The sequence below is a fragment of the Sarcophilus harrisii genome, chromosome X, assembly GCF_902635505.1.
Source record: "Sarcophilus harrisii chromosome X, mSarHar1.11, whole genome shotgun sequence".
Lineage (NCBI taxonomy): Eukaryota > Metazoa > Chordata > Mammalia > Dasyuromorphia > Dasyuridae > Sarcophilus > Sarcophilus harrisii.
In genome coordinates this window covers 69,827,815-69,845,920 of record NC_045432.1, presented here as the reverse complement: position 1 = coordinate 69,845,920, position 18,106 = coordinate 69,827,815, and the positions used below count along the sequence as shown (strand labels likewise).

Below are 18,106 nucleotides of genomic sequence, written 5' to 3'. Positions count from 1 at the left end.
CTAGGGTAACACAACTAGCCACAGGCTATATTAGAACCCGGGTCTTGTGATTCCAAGTTCAGTGCTCTCTCTCTACTCGACTACCTAGCTGTCTACAACTCAACATGCTTTGTGGATGCGCACTCCTAAAACTAAAGTGTGCGCCCCCCCTTTCAACAGACAGCCACTCAATAGAATTCTGTCAAATAAAAAAAAAAGCATTTACTGAAATGGGACAGTGTTTACAACTCCTCCCCTACCTCAGTTACATTCTAACCCAAATATACATGCATCAGTGGGAACAGTAGACACATACTGGAAGTATATTGGAAGATACAATGTCAAATGAGCCAATGTTACCCTCACTGAGCACCTTCTCTACTTTTACTCAAGAACTGATAAAAAAGTAATAATGATAAAGTAAGTGAATAAACCCATTACAAACTTCAGTTACTGTCTCTTGCCCGGGACTTCACAGCTGCTCAGTCATTTTTACTTGTTACTGATTAACTAATGTTATTAGTTGTTCTAAATCTTTTTTTAAAGTCTCTTAAAACTCCTGCCCCAGCACAGATTATAAAGTCGTACTTCATTGAGGAAAATTAAGCATTCATTGTGAGCCTCCTCATCTCTAGTGCAAAATCCTTCTGTATCTTCTTGACCCTTCATCAAATCAAGAAACATTTCTTAAGAACCCACTATGTGCCAGCCACTGGGCAAGGTTGTGCAGACACAACGGCAAAAATAAAATAGTTCTTATTTTCAAGGAACTTACATTCATGAGATCATAGCTTTAGAGCCAAAATAAATTATAAAGGCCGTGAAGTCCAACCCTCTCATTTTATAGAAGACTAAAGCACAGTGAGGTCAAGTAATTTGTCACACAGCTCTAGACACACACAGGTCTAAAGCGGAGAGGTAAACTTAGGTTCTCCTGATTCCAAGAAAACCCCTCTTTTCAGCACATCATGTGATCTATTCATCGTAATGGGAAAGATAGCACACAAGTATATAAAAACAAAAGCAAGGTAATTTAGTGGGAAAGGATCAGGAAAGGTCTCATGAACAAGTGATGTTTGAATTGATCATTAATGAAAATTTGGTACTCCAAAGGGAAGTAACAAGAAGGAGGCATTCCACACGGTGCTAAAACAAAAGCACGGAGGCTGAAAGTAGAATCTCAGGGATGAATAGCACTAATGGATACAGAAGGACTAGACTAAAGAGCGCATAAATGGGAGCCGCGTATAAGGAGCACAGAAAGGTGGCTTGGGGCCAGGATGTCAGACAGAGAAGTTCTGATCTAAAAGCCATGAAGGAGCCACTAGAGTTTCCTGAGGAGTGACAGGGCCAGATATGTGCTTTAGGAAACTCCCTTTGGTAGAACAGATTGGAGGGTGAAAAGATTTGAGGAAGGGAGACTAACTGGGGGAAGGTGGTACTAGAAGAAGCCAGGTGAGCGATGCTTAGGGGCTAAGGACATGGCTATTGGAGAGGAGGGAAGAAGAGACGCATGAGAGGGATTGTGAAGGTAGAATCAACAAGACATGGTTTGTGACTGGAAACGGGAAAGCGGGGAGATTGAAGAGCCAAGGAGGCCACTGAGATTTTGAGACAGTGTAGCTGAGAGGATGGTGACACTCGAGGATAATAGGTAAGTTTGGAAGAGGAGACGGTGTGGCAAGGAAAGATAAGGAGCACTTCCTACATGGGTTGAGGATGGCTGTAGAATTCCAGTTGGAAATCTCCATTAGGCATCTAGGGATGTGAGAGTAGAGCTTAGGAGAAAGAACAGGGCTGCAGAAAACTGGAAAATGGGCATATTCTACTATTTAAACAGAAAACAACTTAGCTGGCAATGTGGCAGTTATAAACTTACAAAAGCCATCCCTGAACTCAGATTGTCTCTGGATACATCCAGATACTTGCACCTTCATGAAGCCCATACCTTTGTTCATCTCCATCAGCTGTTTCTTCTTTTTCTGACGTTCCAGCTTTTCTTGCTCAGCTTTCTCTTTGGCAAGCTTAGCTCTTTTGCTCTTCTCCTCCATTTCTCTTCTCTTGTTGTTTTCCTTCACCGCTTCCTGCATTACAAAATATAAAACAAAATGTTTTATGATGGAGGGACTTTACTTATGATGGAGGAAGCAAAAATTTGGAGGGACTGAAGATTTTAAAAATCATGTTTACATGCAGAAAAAGGAGGAACTTCAACTGCCTGAAGATAAACTTGTGTGCTTTGCAGAAAAAAATAGTGGAATAATTTATCTCAAGACCATATCTCCTTAAGTATAAAATGTGAGAAGCAACCCAAACTTTCTTGAGTACCCAAATATTAGAAAAACAAATGATGCAAGTATTACTTCTTGAAAGACTAACATTTAGATTATGTTTTGATAAAATGAAGATTTAACATAATCAACTCTGCTAATAATTCATTATTTCATCACATACCCTTTTTTTTTTGTAAATATACACCTACTAATCCAGAGAACACAGCATCTGTAATATCATTACAGAGATGAAACATGTGAGATTATCACAGTGTCTTAGCATGTTTAAACAGATCATTAGGAATGTAAAAAAAAAAAACAAAACTTTTTTTGCTCCTGGGCCAGCAAGATACAATAACTGCCAAGATAAGAGGAGACCATATTTCAAGATGCAATCATTTGTTCTGGAAAGACATTGGACGCTCATGAGAGGATTAGACTATTCTATTAGCTCATCTGAGAGGCTAACTTGAAACAACCAGAAATGGTTCTCTCAGATCACACAGGGTTCTAAAAAAAAATAAAATAAACCAAAAAAATTTGTATCGATAATGATATTTTTATATCATCTACACAGAACTATCCTTTATAACAAAGAAGAAAAAAAGTAAAAAAAAAATGTTTAGGAAAATTAAAGAACACAATGAAAAAAATCTGCTATTATATCCAGTGTTCTATATCTATAATCCTTCACTTCTGCAGAGCAGAAAGAAAAATGCCCTCTCATACTTCTTTTTCAGGGGACCTAGCTTGGTCATTAAATTTCTCTCTAAGCACATAATAATGCTTTCTCATTGAGTCATACATTGAGTACAATGTGTTTTTGTCCCTGCTGCTTCTCCTTACTTCCCTCGGCCTCAGCGCTTTCAAACCTCATACTTCTCTATGTTTATCATATTCTTTGTTTCTTACGGCAAATTGATATTTTATTATATCAGCATACCACCATTTGTTTAGCCAATCCTCCAACCAAGGGGATCAGATTTGTTTCTTTCTATTTTGACAAAAATGGATGCCAATCAATATAAGGATAAATGTGAGACCTTTCTATCACTAACCTTCAAGAATCCACCTAACACTGATCTCTGGATAATCTTAATCACTTTTTAATAATAATTCCAAATCAATTCTTAAAATCGTTGGACAAACTCACAGTTCTATCAATAGCTCATGTTACTAACCATCTCTTCAACTTTAACTATTGTCATCTTTTATCACATTTATCAATTTGCTGTATATGAAATGAGAGCTCAGAAGTGTTTTGATTTGCATTAATGATATAGAGCATTCTTTTATCTGAATGATTATAGTTTGTAATTCTTTTGAGAACTATTTGTCTTTATTCTTTGATTACTGTCCTATCGGGGAATGACCTTTGATCTTATTTATTTCATTGGCTGCCTATTGATGTTGTATATTAGACCCTTAGCTAAGATATTTGATTCAAGTTTTTCTTTTTTACTAGCTGATATCTTCTTTTTAAAAATTCTACCTTCATTAATTCTGTCCATGAAAAATGATTTTAGTTTCATGTAATCTTTTATCTTTTGAGACTTCCTCTGTCATTAGTCGGTTCAGAGTTCATCTTCCAGTTATCGCTGTAAAAGGTACCTTTCCAGAGCTACAAGCATCACAACTGCTTTTTAGAAAAGAAACTTCCTTGAAATTGGTGGATTACCACTATCCTTCTGATCAAAAAGGTTCCCAACTCTGCCATCCTCAATTGCTCACTCTCACTTGTACCACCAAGCCGATTCATTGCCAAATCATGTCATTCCTACCTCAACAACACTTGTCGTATATGTCTTCTCTTCATTCATGCAGTCATAACTCCAGTCTGGCTCTTAGCTTTCATTTGGATGATTGTAATAGCTTTCTAACAGAACTTCATACTTCAAGGCTCCCCCAACTCCTATCCATACTCCACTCAACTGTCAAGGTGACTTTTCCAAAGCATAGCTATTCTACACATCACACAAATATAGTAACTTGCTAGAATTTCTGGAACATGATATATCTCCCACCTCCATGTTTTGCACTGGCTGTTGTCTCACCATTGGAATGCTCTGCCCCCTCTATCTTTGGCTTCCTAGAGGACCCAAGCTCAAATCCTTTTATCTGAAGGAAGCTTCTCCCATCCCCCTCAGCCATTAGTGCCTAGCTCTCCTATATTACCTTTTAACTACTCTCTCTCTCTCTCTCTCTCTCAGAAACCTTGTTTTGGCTTTTTTTACATCTTCAAAGTTAGTATGCAGTAAATGCTTACTATATGCTTGCTGTCTGACTTTTCTTTTTAGATTTTTTGATCATTGCCAAATCTAATCATTGCCAGAATAAAAATGGGAGAGTGGATCTCTGTGACCTTTTATGCAACCATAATTTAGAATTTAGAAATCACTGTAAATTATTTAGGAATGATATACAAATGCAAACTATGGTACTAGAGAGAATGGTGGACTGAGTTAAGGGGAATCTGAGTTCAAATCCTGTCTCAGGCACTTAATAGTCATTTGATCCTGGATAAGTCACTTTCTGGGTTGAGCATGCTCATCTGTAAAAGGAAGGGACTAGACTCAATGACCTCTGTGTTTTTTTTCCAGCACTAAATCTATGATGCTCTTATAAAAAACGAACAAAAAAAAACTGTGAATTATATCATCACAGCCTTATCAAACTCTGAACAAGATATACCCTGGCAGCTGAAATCACAAAGGAGAAGCTGGCTCTATTTCACAGAGAGAGAGTTCCCCAGACTACAAATTCAGACTTCAATATATCCTGGAGACTTTAGTCAATGAACTGAAATGGAATCACACCACTGTCAAAACCGATGGTGCAGTGGATAGGAGTCAGGGGGACCTGATATCAAATCTGGCCTCAGACACTTAATGCTTAGCTGTGTGACTCTGGGCAAGTCATTTAACTCCAACCACCCTCCCCTAAAAACAAAACAAAACAAAACAAAAAAACAAGACAAAATCAAATGAAAAAACAAACAAAACCAAACTCACTTAATTTATCCAGACTTAACAGTGGCCCATAAAAACTAAGAGCAACAATTTGTAATGGATTTTGTCCTTTTTATCCTAAAAATGGATAATCTCCAAGTTTCATGTAAGGAACTAGGCTAGAGAGTCTTTATTTATACATAGCAGAAGAACTCAAAATCGTATGGGAAGAGGACAACAACCACACCATTTCCTTCACCTTATCGGTACTAGAGGTATCCAGAGGATGTTTCCAGTCAGCCTAGGGCAGGGGAGTTGACATGTGAATACTTTTATTCAACTTTTCAAAGCAATTATTCTATCCCCCTCCACAATGGTCTGTACAACCCTAAATATAAAGCCATTCTAGTAGGGTGATGGCTTGTTCCAGGACCATTTTTATTTGAATCCCATCAAAAAGAAAGAGAAATGACATATTAGTAATAATAATAAGAGCTGACATTTGCATAATGCTTTCTGGTTGGCAAAGCACTTTTACGCACATCATCTCACTGGATCTTCAAAACAACATATGGCAATAGGTCCTATTAATATACTCATTTTACAGATAAGAAAAGTGAGACTCTGAAAGCTTAAGTGACTTTTTGCTAAGGGTCATCCAAATAGAAAGTGACTGAGATAGATCTGCATCTGGGTATTACTGATTCTGGGCACTAGACTAAAGAGCCTTTGTTTATATCATCTGAACCATAAATATTAATAAACTTGTAAAATAAAATTTTTGTTAAAAAATATAGGTTAACAAATGACCAATGGTAAGACAGTTAAAAAAAAACACAATCCTAACCTCCCAAAAAACGGACTTTCTGATCATAATTCAGGAATCTTTAAACATCACTGGGAGGTAGTCATGCATCATTACTGGGAACACCAAAGGTTTAAAGCTGCTCTGTGCTTTAGTATTATGTCATGGCTAAAAGGGGTTAATTGAGAGCACGCGTGAAGAGCAGACCGATAAAAAGATAAATGCATTTGAGAAAAAAGTAAACTTACAAACAAATCTATTTTCTAAGAACTGATGAAAAGCAGAAAAGTAACAAAAAATTTATTGCAAAATAGATTCACCACCCTCATTTTAAATCACTTGCTGAAATCACTCCTGCTTTGCTGAAAAATATGAATAAATTAAAAATCTTATTTCCCTTGCTGTGCATAATTAACAAATGAGACCTATGGACTAAAAATGTCATATGCAAAAAAGCTCATGTAAATGCTAAGACCTCTCATCTATTCCAATTAGGCTGCAAGAAATGGATGAAATGGTTTCAGAAAATTCCAAATAGTTCCAGTCTAAGGGTAGCAGCCACATTCAAGTCACTTTTTAATCTAAAGAAGCGAGTGAGTTCTTTCTGGGACTCTGTGATTCTGTGACAAGTGAGTCATACCACCTGCAAACAAAACAAATAACACCAAACTAGCTCTTCCAATTGCTTCCCCTCCCTTTCCTTTCTCATCCTATAGTTTTAGGGTCACTTTCAGAAAACATGGCCACTTTTGTAGGGATAACATCTGCTTCCCTATCCCAAGGAGGTTCTCCTGGGAAGACCCAATGTGAGCATGCTATCTGGTTGGAGTTATTATATACATTGTTTCTCTGATTCTGTTTACTTAAGAATATGTGAGCATTTTCATATGTTTTAACTTCATTATACATTACATTTCCCTTTCTATCCTCTAAAGTCCGGTCTTTGTCTCTCTTCTACACTCTGGTCTTACTAACTGCAATCCAGATATCTCAAGTTGGATATCCAATAGTCTCAAACTCAACACATCCAGAACTCATTTTCAAAGCCCCCCAAAGTAATCCTTTGGTAGTTTTATTGTTATAGTACTGAATACATAAAATTAGCATGTATTGTCATTTTTATTGTATTGGTATGGCCTGTCCATGAACAACTAATTTCTTCAATTTTTCAGATCTATTTCCGACAAAGAAAGTTTTCTAGTTGTATTCTTCTAGATTTTGTGTGATTCTAAATAAATAGACTCCCAAGCATTTTATATATTCTGGGGTTATTTTAAATCAGATTTCTCCTTCAGAAAACTAAGTACCTTTCCTCCCCAAATCTCCTTTCTTCACAACTTCTCTATTATCATTGAGGGCATCACCAAACTTCCAGGGACTCAAGCCTGAAACCTCGGTGTTATCCTTGACTTTTCACTCACTTTAAAAACCTTACATGGACAACTAATGTCCAGATCTTATTTCTACATATACAATATCTCTTCTAACCCTCCCAATCACTAATGACAAGGACATAACCCAAGTACAGACTGTCAACACCTTTTACCTGAACTATCTAAACAATCTCCTAATCGGACTTTGTACCCTAAGTCCTAAGTGTCTGTTGCTTTTTGTGTCTGTCTGTAGCTCTCCATTCCAACCCATCATTCATATAACTGCCATAGTGATTTTCCTAAAACGTATGTCTGACCATGTCGCTGCTCTACTTAATGCCTCTTGGATCACATATAACCTTTCTATTTAGCTTTAAAATCCATTCTGATGGTTTCAAACCTATTTTTCCAATACTATTTTACATTATTCCTATCCTTAAATTTTATGATTGGGGAAGACTAATATCATACTGATTTTTCTCACACAGAAAACTTAATTCTTTCCTCATACTTCTCCACTAGTTATGTCTCATGTCTAGAATGCACTTAACTACTCCCTCTTAGAATCTCATTTCATTCGAGGATCAACTCTAGTTCCATCTTTCACCTAACAACCCCATCCTTCTAGAGATTGATTCCTTTCTCACCAAAATGGCTTTGTATCTATTCTGGATATCTTTATAAACCTATAAGGGACTCTTATGTTTTGGATTTCCAGTGCCTAATATAATACCTGACACATGGTAAGTGCTTAATTGTGCTTGTTGGTTGGGTGACTGAAAGAATCTCAAAATTTCCTTAGAGGTCATTTAGTCTACTCCGTATTCATATAACAACACCATCACAATAACTATTGGCATTTATATAGTGACGACTATGTGCCAGGCACCATGCTAGACAATTCTCAAATATAATTTCATTTGATCCTCCAAACACGTCTTCAAGGGAAATGCTGTTATTATCTTCATTTTATAGTTGAGGAAACTGAAGCAAATGTCAATTAAATGAGTTGTCTAAGGTCACACAGCCAGTGCCTAAGGTTGGTCTTCCTGACTCAGGTCTAATGCTCTACCCTATAAGAAGATATTGATACAATTAAAAAAAGAAAAGGAAGGGCAAGATTCAAGAATGAAATGAAAGCAAAGTCAACAGGACTTGGTGACTGACTAAATGAGGGATGTAGATGGATAAGGCTCAAGTGATTCCAGAGCTTCAAGTCTGAGTGCTGGAACAATTGGTATGCCACTGGCAAGAACAGGGGAAATGGAAAGGGAGCTATTTGGGGAGATAGGATGAGAAGTTTGCTTTCCTCAATGGCTTCTTTATTAACTTTATTTTTGTAAAAACCAATTTTTAACACTCTGGGTTTTTTTTTTTAAATGTTGACTTTCAAATTCTATTCCTCTCTGTTCTTCCCCTCCTTCAGATGGAAGGCAGTCTGATATAGGTCCTACATGGACAATCATGGAAAACATTTCCCTATTATTTGGTGATTAACTTTAAATAAGGTTTGAGGCTAATGAGATAAAGAGATGCAGAAGAAGAAAAAAACCTGGTGCAAATGAGCTATATAAAACAAAACTAAGGATTTACAGAGGCTCAACGAAGGAGCTAGCTATATGAGAAAGGAAAGGAAATGACAAACACAAAGGTGTTTGATTTTGAAACACGAACGAGTGTCCAGGTTCCTTTTCTTCCTCAGCAGTCTCCAACAATCCAACGCACTTGATAAGTGCTAGTCTAGCATTATTTATGAAGAGATCTCAATGTAGGATTAGAAAATTGTGACTTAAATCCTGGATCTGCTACGAGCTACCTGCATACTATCAAACAAATCACTTGAACTCTCTCTGGCCAACAATTTCCTCATGAATGAATAAGCAATGTAAAATGAAGGAATTAGAATGGATGATCCCCAAGGGTTTTCTAGTTCTAAGTCCTATCATCCCCTCTCTCCTTCATTCCTTAAAAATACAAACAAAAGCAAAAATGCTATAATGTTGAGTCTATTTCTAGGATGGGACACAAAAGCAAATTTTTTTGGTAGCAAGATTACACTGTAACATCATTTATACAGAAACACCCACAAAGAACTCCATCCATTCCCCATATCAAATGGTAAGTCATGTAAGTCATCACTGGTGGTAATAAAAAATTAGCTTCAGGCCAAGAAGCAGGGTCAATTTGACTGGTGAGAAGAACCTGTTATGTTGCACCATTGGGTTCATTAGGTCAATAGCACCACATCATGACTTTTTGTTATTGGTTATCAGGCAGTGTGTCTGGAATGAAGTATTTAGAAGATGGGTCCAATGTATTCTGCCCTCATGAAACCACATTTGGAATGCCATGGTTAATCCTGGACACCACATTTTAGGAAGGAAAATGACCATCTGGAAAGCATCTGAAAAAGGATATATAGACCAGTGGTTTTAAATTCATATACAAATGGAAACCCCATATGTAAATAAAGACATTTCTCCAGGTGATCTCTCAGGTTCTCTCCAACAAAGATTCTGTGACTTTGTTGTGTTCCATTAAATCTTACTACTTCCAAACCATAATGTTAGACTATCAAGGCCTTTTTGCATCCTGACTGGATGATCTCTCAGGATGGCTATTTCTCCTAGCTTTGTGTCCTATTCATGTTCCAGGCAAACTGGTTTATCTCCTGTTTTCCAAGTTTTGTATTCCATTGCTTCCCTTTTGCCTACATAGACTGGCCTTCATGGCTGGAAAACACCCCTTCCTCTTCCACATCTCCTATAATGCTTACACCTTTCCTCAGCCTTTTTGACACTGCTCTTTTCCTTTATAGATCAATAACTTCTTTATATTATATTATGTTATTTTCTCTATATGTTATATACATAATATATAAAATATAATATGTGCTTCCTATGCAGGAGTGAGGACAGTATTGTCAAAAAGCAAAAGTATAGGGGTTGCATAGTGCAAAGAGCAGAGGAAGTGGGGGCAGAACACCTGAAGTCGAATTCTAGTTCCATCACTTGCTAACTAGATGATTTTGGCCAAGTCAAGTCTTTGTGCCATTTTTTAATACAGAAGATGGAAATTCTAGGCCATATAATACCTTCTGGGTAGGAAACTACTTTAGAAAATGGAAAGGATTAGAAAAATGGTAGTTATTAATAGCAGTGAATATTTGTTAATTTGATTATGAATACTCAATAAATGTTTATTTTAAAATAATTTCTAAAATAAGGAAAGAAGAATTAAATATAATTATCTAACTGCCTAACAATAAATTACTTATTGAATAACTTCATTCTAGGGCTATACTTTTATGTCACTTGAACAGTCCAGGTGAGAGATGCTAAGAGCCTGGAACAGGGTGGTGACCATGGGAGTGGAGAAAAGGAGATGTCTGCCAGAAGTGTTGTAGACAGAGAAAGGATGACACTCTATACAGAATAAATGGGAGTAAAGAAAGGAGGATAACTCTGAGGTGGTGAGCCTGGATGAATAGGAACATGGTAGGACTCTCAAGAGGAATAGGGAATATATCCCATATGGAACATATTAAGTTTGAAAAGTATGATGGGCATATATTTAGGTCTTCATAAATGTTTATGGAATTCAATTGATCACATGCTATATGAAATTTATTCAATATCACTAGTGTGGGCCTTTGTTTTCATTGTAGATACTGGAGTATTTTGCTGTTCTTTCTCCAGATCATTTTTCAGATGAGGAAACTGAGACAAAGAGGATTAAGTGGCTTTTCCAGGGTCACACAGGAAGTAAGTGTCCGATGCTATATTTGAATTCAGGAAAATGAGTCTTCTTGACTCCAGGGCTGAGACTATTCACTGTGCCATCTAGATGCCCGTAAAGGAGAACAAAGCAACAAAATGGATTAGAAAGCAAATTCCACCAAGAAAAACACTAGAAACAAAGAATTCCCAAGAGTTAAAATAAGAAGCAGATATAGAATTTATTTAAAAAAGAGAGAGAGAGAGAGAGAGAGAGAGAGAGGAACAATTCCAATCTCTGAAAAGATAACATTAAAAAAAATACTTTAAAAGAGATAAGTAATTAAATTACATTATGCTTAAAAGCACAATAATTAAATAATATCAAAACTCTCTATATATGTGTATATATATACATATGTAAATGTTTATATATGCATATATACATATACACACACCAAAAAAAAAATGGCATTAGCATATAAGTATTTAAAGGAAGAGCTAATGGAACTGCATGGATAAATAAACATCAAAGCTGGAGTAGTTAAGCACCTCAATGTGTCCTTTTCAAATCTAGATAAATCTAAGAAAAATGTAAACAGGAAAGAATTTAAAAAGATAAAAAGAATCTTAGAAAAATTTTACATAGTAGATTTCTGGTAATTATTGAAAGTAGTATTCATATACCTTGGTATGCACAGCAACTATATAAAAACTGACCTTGTGCTAGTGCAGAAAAACCTCAAGTGCACAAAAAGCAGAAATATTAAATATTATTTACTGGTCAAAATACACTAAAATTAAAATCAATAAAGGGCATTTGAAGAAAAGTGTCATGCTTATGTAAAGACTAAATCATATCATCCAAAAAAAGAGTATGTGAAAGAATAAGATTCAGAGAAATACTAGAGCATTGTATCAAAGAAAATAATAATGGGGCAATATATGTAACATTTTGGAGTGCACCCAAAGCAGTCATTAAAGGAAAATTTCTTTAAACACTTTTCAAAAGAAGGCTAAAGTGGGCCTGCCAAAACAAAACAAAAAGCAAATTAGATAAGCAACAAATTTAAAAATTTAAAATTTAAATTTATTTATTTATAAATTTAATAAAAAAAAATTTAAAAACACTAACCATAAAAAAAAATTCTGAAAACCATATTATCTTTATTGTTGTCACTAATATTTCAGAATTATGTCCAGGAAAAACAAAATCTTGAGTCTGAGTGGGAATAAAGGCCCAAATTGTGGTCTGGAATGAAGTTTATAGATAATGTGGTCAAGTCAATTCCACAAATATATATGAATACCTAAGGATGTGACATGGAAGATGTGAACAAATAAAGAGATTTTGGCAAGCAAATGGCAGGTGTCCAGGGTCTGTTTTTTGTTTTTTGTTTTTTTGTTTTTTAATCTTAGAAGATAGGGCAAGAATCAGTATGAGTCCAGTTTGGAAAGGTAAAAGGCAGCACGGAGCAGTTGTCAAAGTAGTGGCTTTGTAGTCAGAATACCATGACAAATCTTGACTGCCACCTGCTACCTTTGTAGCTACCAAGCAAGGCCTTAATGCCCTTTGAGTATCATTGCTAAAATGTCAGGATTGAACTTGATGCCTATTACATTTGCTTCCAGCTCCAAATGGATGGTCCTCTTATCTTCTGTAAGGGGCTGAAGGTACAATGAGAAAGTGAAAAGCAGTCCTTGCAGCAAGGGAACTTACATTCTACTGGGGATATAACATGTAAATAAACATGCTCCTAAAGAGGAGAACAAGAAAAAGCCTCCCTTGGGATTAGGACTTGAGTTGAACTTTGAGGAACCCTTAGGATTCTAAGAGGCAGAGATGTGGAGGTAGGAGACAGAATGCCTAGTTCTGAGAGGCTGGATTGGAGAAAGAAGAGACTGGAGGTAGAAAGAAAACCGGCAAGTTAATACAATGGGTATCCAGATGAGAGCTTATGGAGGTATGAACTAAGACAGCATCCATACTGGTAAGGAAAATGGCAATGTCCCTGGTCTGGAGGAACTTATATCCTCTGGCAGTGATAAACTATATATACAAGTAAGTGTAATACAAGAAAATTTGAGAAGGGAGAGTGAATGATTCATTTATTTTCTATTTTGGTGGTTAGGCAAGCTTACAAAAAAAATTGTACTGTTTGGTTAATCTGTTGTTGCCAATATGAAAGTGAAAAAAAAAAAAACCCTGAATTTAGCAGAAGATCTGGGCTCAATTTATGGTCCTGTCCTGGGCCTCAGTTTCTTTGAGTGTGAAACGAGGGATTTGGACTTGAGCACAGTTCTCTTCCATGTCTAAATCTACATTTTTTATATATATGACACAGCTCATCATTCTGATTTCCCCCGGTACTGTTGAGAAAACTTCTAGCCTGAACCTCTGGCACAAACGTGAACGTACCTGAGGCAAGGCCATTACGGTGGGTCCTCGGGCATGTGCCGCCTCACCATTATTGGATATCATTTGGGATTAAGAGCAAAGATGGAGAAAGTGAGTTTACACCAAAAGTTCCTCTAAATTCATGGCTATAAATGACTCTCTTGGCAGAGAAAATGATTCACAGAAGAAAACAATCTGCTGCCCAAGAAGCCTTTGCAAATAGGAAGCAAGCATGCGTTTCCCTCTCGTGTTTGTCAAGATTCACTGAAGCAGCCCTCTCGTATTCAACCCAAGCAGCTCACTGCCGAGCTTCCTTAGGAAACAAATTCAAAATTAATGCACTTCTCACATGCTGTCTGTATAGAGCTGGAGGTTTGACAGACAAACAGATCTTTGTGTACCAGTTCGGTAGTGAAGAGAATCTCTAAGGTAAATTATTAAAAACCAGAAGAAAGAAACAGGCTGTTATGTGCAAATCTCCTTGGATATTCAACTTGCAGTTGGTTACAAAGTGGTCATGCACCGATAATGAAGGCTGCCTGTGATCCCTAAGGCCTTCTTTTCAAAATTTGCCTTACAACTGCAAAAAACATGTGATCTGAAGTTAGAAGGCAAAGCTGCCTCTGCCGTCACAGTCCATTAGAATGCTGAACTCTGATTAGCTGGAAGTTCATCTCCAATCTGCAGCACAGCAGAGGTTGGAAGATGCAGCAGGTTTTTACAGACACATTTGTCTTGGTGCAAATTTGAGCATCCCACTTTCTATCTGGGAAAGATAAAAACAATTGAGTTCGACATGCCTCTGTGACCCTCTACTTGATAACATCTATGAAGTACTTTGAGCTCCTATAGAAAGGTGCTTTATAAATATAAGGTGTCTTTTATTTTTATCTTGCAGTGAAGAACTGGAATGAATCCCAAAGAAAATAATTGGTAGAATATTTTAATGGAAAAATGTCTACTGGGGAGGGAGGCATAACCAGTGGGGCTCCTGAGCTATCGGTCTGGGGTTCCTTCCTTGGTTTAATGATGTCTCAGATAATGGAAGAGAAAGCCCCGGCAGTAAGATTTCAGCTGGCACTAACGGTGGGCTGGGGGCTTAGCACGCTGAAGAAGGAGATGATGAGAATTTCAATGACCTTGGCAGGTAAAAACACAGGCACACAGAGCCCAAGGTCACGCTCATTCAAGATGCCTGCCCATGGGCCGGATGACACGGCGTCCTGCAGGAGCCAATTCGGACATTTCATCGCCTTTCTTATAAACAAATGTTTCCTCAAATCACACCATAGGTTCTCTGTGATTTAAGCCCTCCAGTTGCTTTGCTCGTGTGGAGAGTGGGGAGCTGGGCAGTCAGCAGCTCCCTCCTAATCCTCTTTCCTAGAGATCCAACTCTGCGTTCCTCCCACCCTTCGCCCACCTTTGGCGGTCCCTGCAGTACCCAGCACTGACAGATGAAACGGGCTGTCGTATTTGCCAAGATTGCTGATGACAAGGTGGAATGTTGTACAGGATGGAATTGAAATCTCACTGCAATGTAGCTAAATTGCCTCCCACTCGACTCTAGGGTACACTGCTTTCAGAGAAGGACATTAAAATGGCCCAGTGTGTTCTCCTCCAAACCGCCCTGAGGGTGAGGGAGTACTCAATGGGCACTTTTCAGGTCACTTATAGTATTTTCCAGGGTATTAAAAGTACGGCGAGTGGTCAGTAATAAAAGACTTAAAGGCGTTACCAAAACAAAGCAAACTTAGTTTTCTAGAGTAAGACCTATAATGCCTGAAAATAAACCCAAAGGGAGCTATACAAAAATCCAAACAAGCAGGGCTAGTCAAGGATAAATAAGGCAACTAAGCCTAGAGGGCAGGAGGAATCTCGGTCTAATTGGAAATACAAATGAACATAGATTTCTTGGACTCAGTCTAAACCCAGGAATTCTATGTCTCCTTCATTCACAACGAAGCAATATTCACTTATTTCTTCTACACTGAGTTAACAATGAACAATCCTTCAGCTAACCACAGACTATCCTTTACATCTGGATGCCTTGGGCATGGCTTGCTTTCACCGGTTTACCCGCCAGAGGCGGCTTGTCTCTTCTTTGGAGTAGGGTAGCACTGTAATAATTTCCAAGATTCATGATCTCTCAGGAATGAGTGTTCCTTTTACTGCTTGAGATCATGGTGCTGTGCTCCTATGCAACACCCTTCAATGTACTTAGTGCCCTGAGGACTTTTTTTTTATCAGTTCTTTAAATATTTATGGACATTCCCCATGAAATAAAATGCAAACTCTCCAAAACCACATGTAAAAAAGTTCTAAATCACAGAGAAGGGAAATAAAAATCTACATACCTCTGAAATTCTAACTCCCCACCCCTGTCAAAATGAAGAAGTTGACAAGAGAAAACAGTCATTGTCAAGGGTTGGCTGTGTAGAGACAGCCATCCAGATACAAGTGTTAAGAGAGCCCGAACTGGTCCAACTACTATGAAAAAACAATGTGGAATTATATATGCAAAATGACTGAAGCGTTGGCTCAGTGATATCACTGCAAGGCCTTTAAAGCAAAGGAAGTCAAGGACAAAAGGAGAGATCTCATAGATAGGAAAATATTTATAGAAGGACTTTGCCGGGTGGTAAAAAATGAAGGGAAAAGGTATCCATCCACTGGAATATCCACTGAAATCCAGAATCTCAGGACTGGAAGGGACCTTAGAAGCTACCCCATTTACCAACACCTGAATCTCCTCTACCATTTCACTAAAAATAGCCATATAGATTGTGGCCTAAGACTGCCTCACAAAGCAGCCCATTCCATGGAAGACAGCCCTAAGGATGTGCAAATTTTCCCTTTCAATACTCAAAATCTGCCCCATCACTAGCTTCAGGCCCTTCTGGGGCTAAGAATAACAAACTAAACCATTCCACAAGCACATGAATAGTTTTTATGTCCCTTTCTAAGATTTCTCTACTTTGGTCTAACTATCATCCTGCCTCTCTTCAGTGGGGGCACTCACTATGTACCAGGGCTTATCAAATGTTTTCCAAAGAAATACTGTAGGGAAGGGAAAAATAGCAGTTAACATTTATATACCATTTTGGAGTTCAAAAAGGATTTTGCTAAGAAAAACCCCATGGGGTTGGTAGTATAAGTATCATTAAGTGGTCTACTTACCCAGTCAAAAAAGAAAATGAGGTTCATTTGGTATGACCTGGGCTTGTGGCCACAGAGCAGATTATTTATGATCACTGCTTCCTTTTCTAGACGTTCCAAAACCATCTCCTTAATGACACATTTCTAGAATTTTGTCAGGTCTATACTTTGCAGAACTCTCCACGTCCCTTTTTTAAAAAGGGGGTTATTTCCCTTTCTCGAGAACCGTGGCTCCTTTATCACATTTCCTTGAACACTGGCACTGGCCCAACATTTACATCTGTCAGCTCTCTCAGTACCCTGCAATGAAATTCAGCTGGGCCTGGTGACTTGAACTCATTGATGAGTTCATCATCCCTATATGCTGCCTGATCTCACTTGCCTTGGTTCTCTACACCTTGCTAACCCATTTTATTCTATACTTCTCTATCTAAAGACCACTTCCATTGGAAAAGAAAATAAAAATAAAATAAAAGGTGAGAAATTCAGTCCTGTCACCATTGCCCATAATCATCACTGCATGGAGTCTAAGCAAGGAGTGGTTTGGATGCCTTTCCATGATCATTTTTAGGGCCTCAATGGAGCTTTCAACTCAACCCAACCCAACAATGATTTCTGATTGTTCTTTACCAGCCCCTGGTCATTTGGAAAATGACACAATTGTTAGAGTTGGCAATTTTCCTATTCAGCATGAGACACCCGCTCTCAGTTTTATTTCTGATGCTTTTTGTTTAATTGAGTTGTTATTGAGTTTTCTCTGCATCCACACTGAGCTCTCTAGATAGCTCCCCTTTTTCTTCCTCTTCATCATTTTTGTATTTCATGAGAATTTTATTTATGGAGAGGTTCCTTTTCCTCTTCCTTCTATATACTCTTTAATCCAACTACTCTGGGCTACACCATTGTTCCTCATGCTCTCCATTCTTCCTTACATCTACCTTTTAGTTTCCTGGGCTTCCTTTAGATTTCGTTTCAAATCCTCCTTTCTGCAGAAAACCCTTCCAGGTCCCTCCAGTTACTACTGCCTTCCCCTCTAATATGATCTCTGTGTGTGTGTACATACCAACACACATCTATATATCTTTTTCTTGTTACTTCAGTCATTTTTCAATCACCTGCAACTCATATGTGTCTATTTACATGTTTTCTTCTCCATTAGACTATAAGTTTCTTGATGAGCAGGACTATTTTCACCTATCTTTGTATTCTCAGCATGTAATACAGTGCCTGGCAGATAGTAAGCACTTAAAAAATGTGCTGGGACCAAATGATTTATTCTGCAACATGTTAGGCTACAGTGCTGCTTATCTTTTCTTTGAACCCTTTTACATTTATAAGTTAGATCTAATATTTAGAGTGCATGGTAAACTAGCATGGCTTTCCCTCTCCTTCTGCCATGAATTGTATGATGAAAATGTTCTCCAAGATTCCTTAATTTCCATTTCCTCCTTTCTGATC

The 18,106-nt window shown here is 37.6% G+C and overlaps 1 protein-coding gene across 1 annotated transcript in view; it reads right to left on the bottom strand.

Annotated features, from left to right (window-relative positions):
• DIAPH2 (diaphanous related formin 2) overlaps window positions 1–18,106 on the bottom strand; it is an 868,850-nt gene that overhangs the window by 182,262 nt on the left and 668,482 nt on the right. Inside the window, exon 25 of the mRNA XM_031944530.1 lies at window positions 1,928–2,063. Coding sequence (XP_031800390.1) covers window positions 1,928–2,063 — 136 coding nt within the window. The remainder of the gene's footprint in view (window positions 1–1,927; window positions 2,064–18,106) is intronic.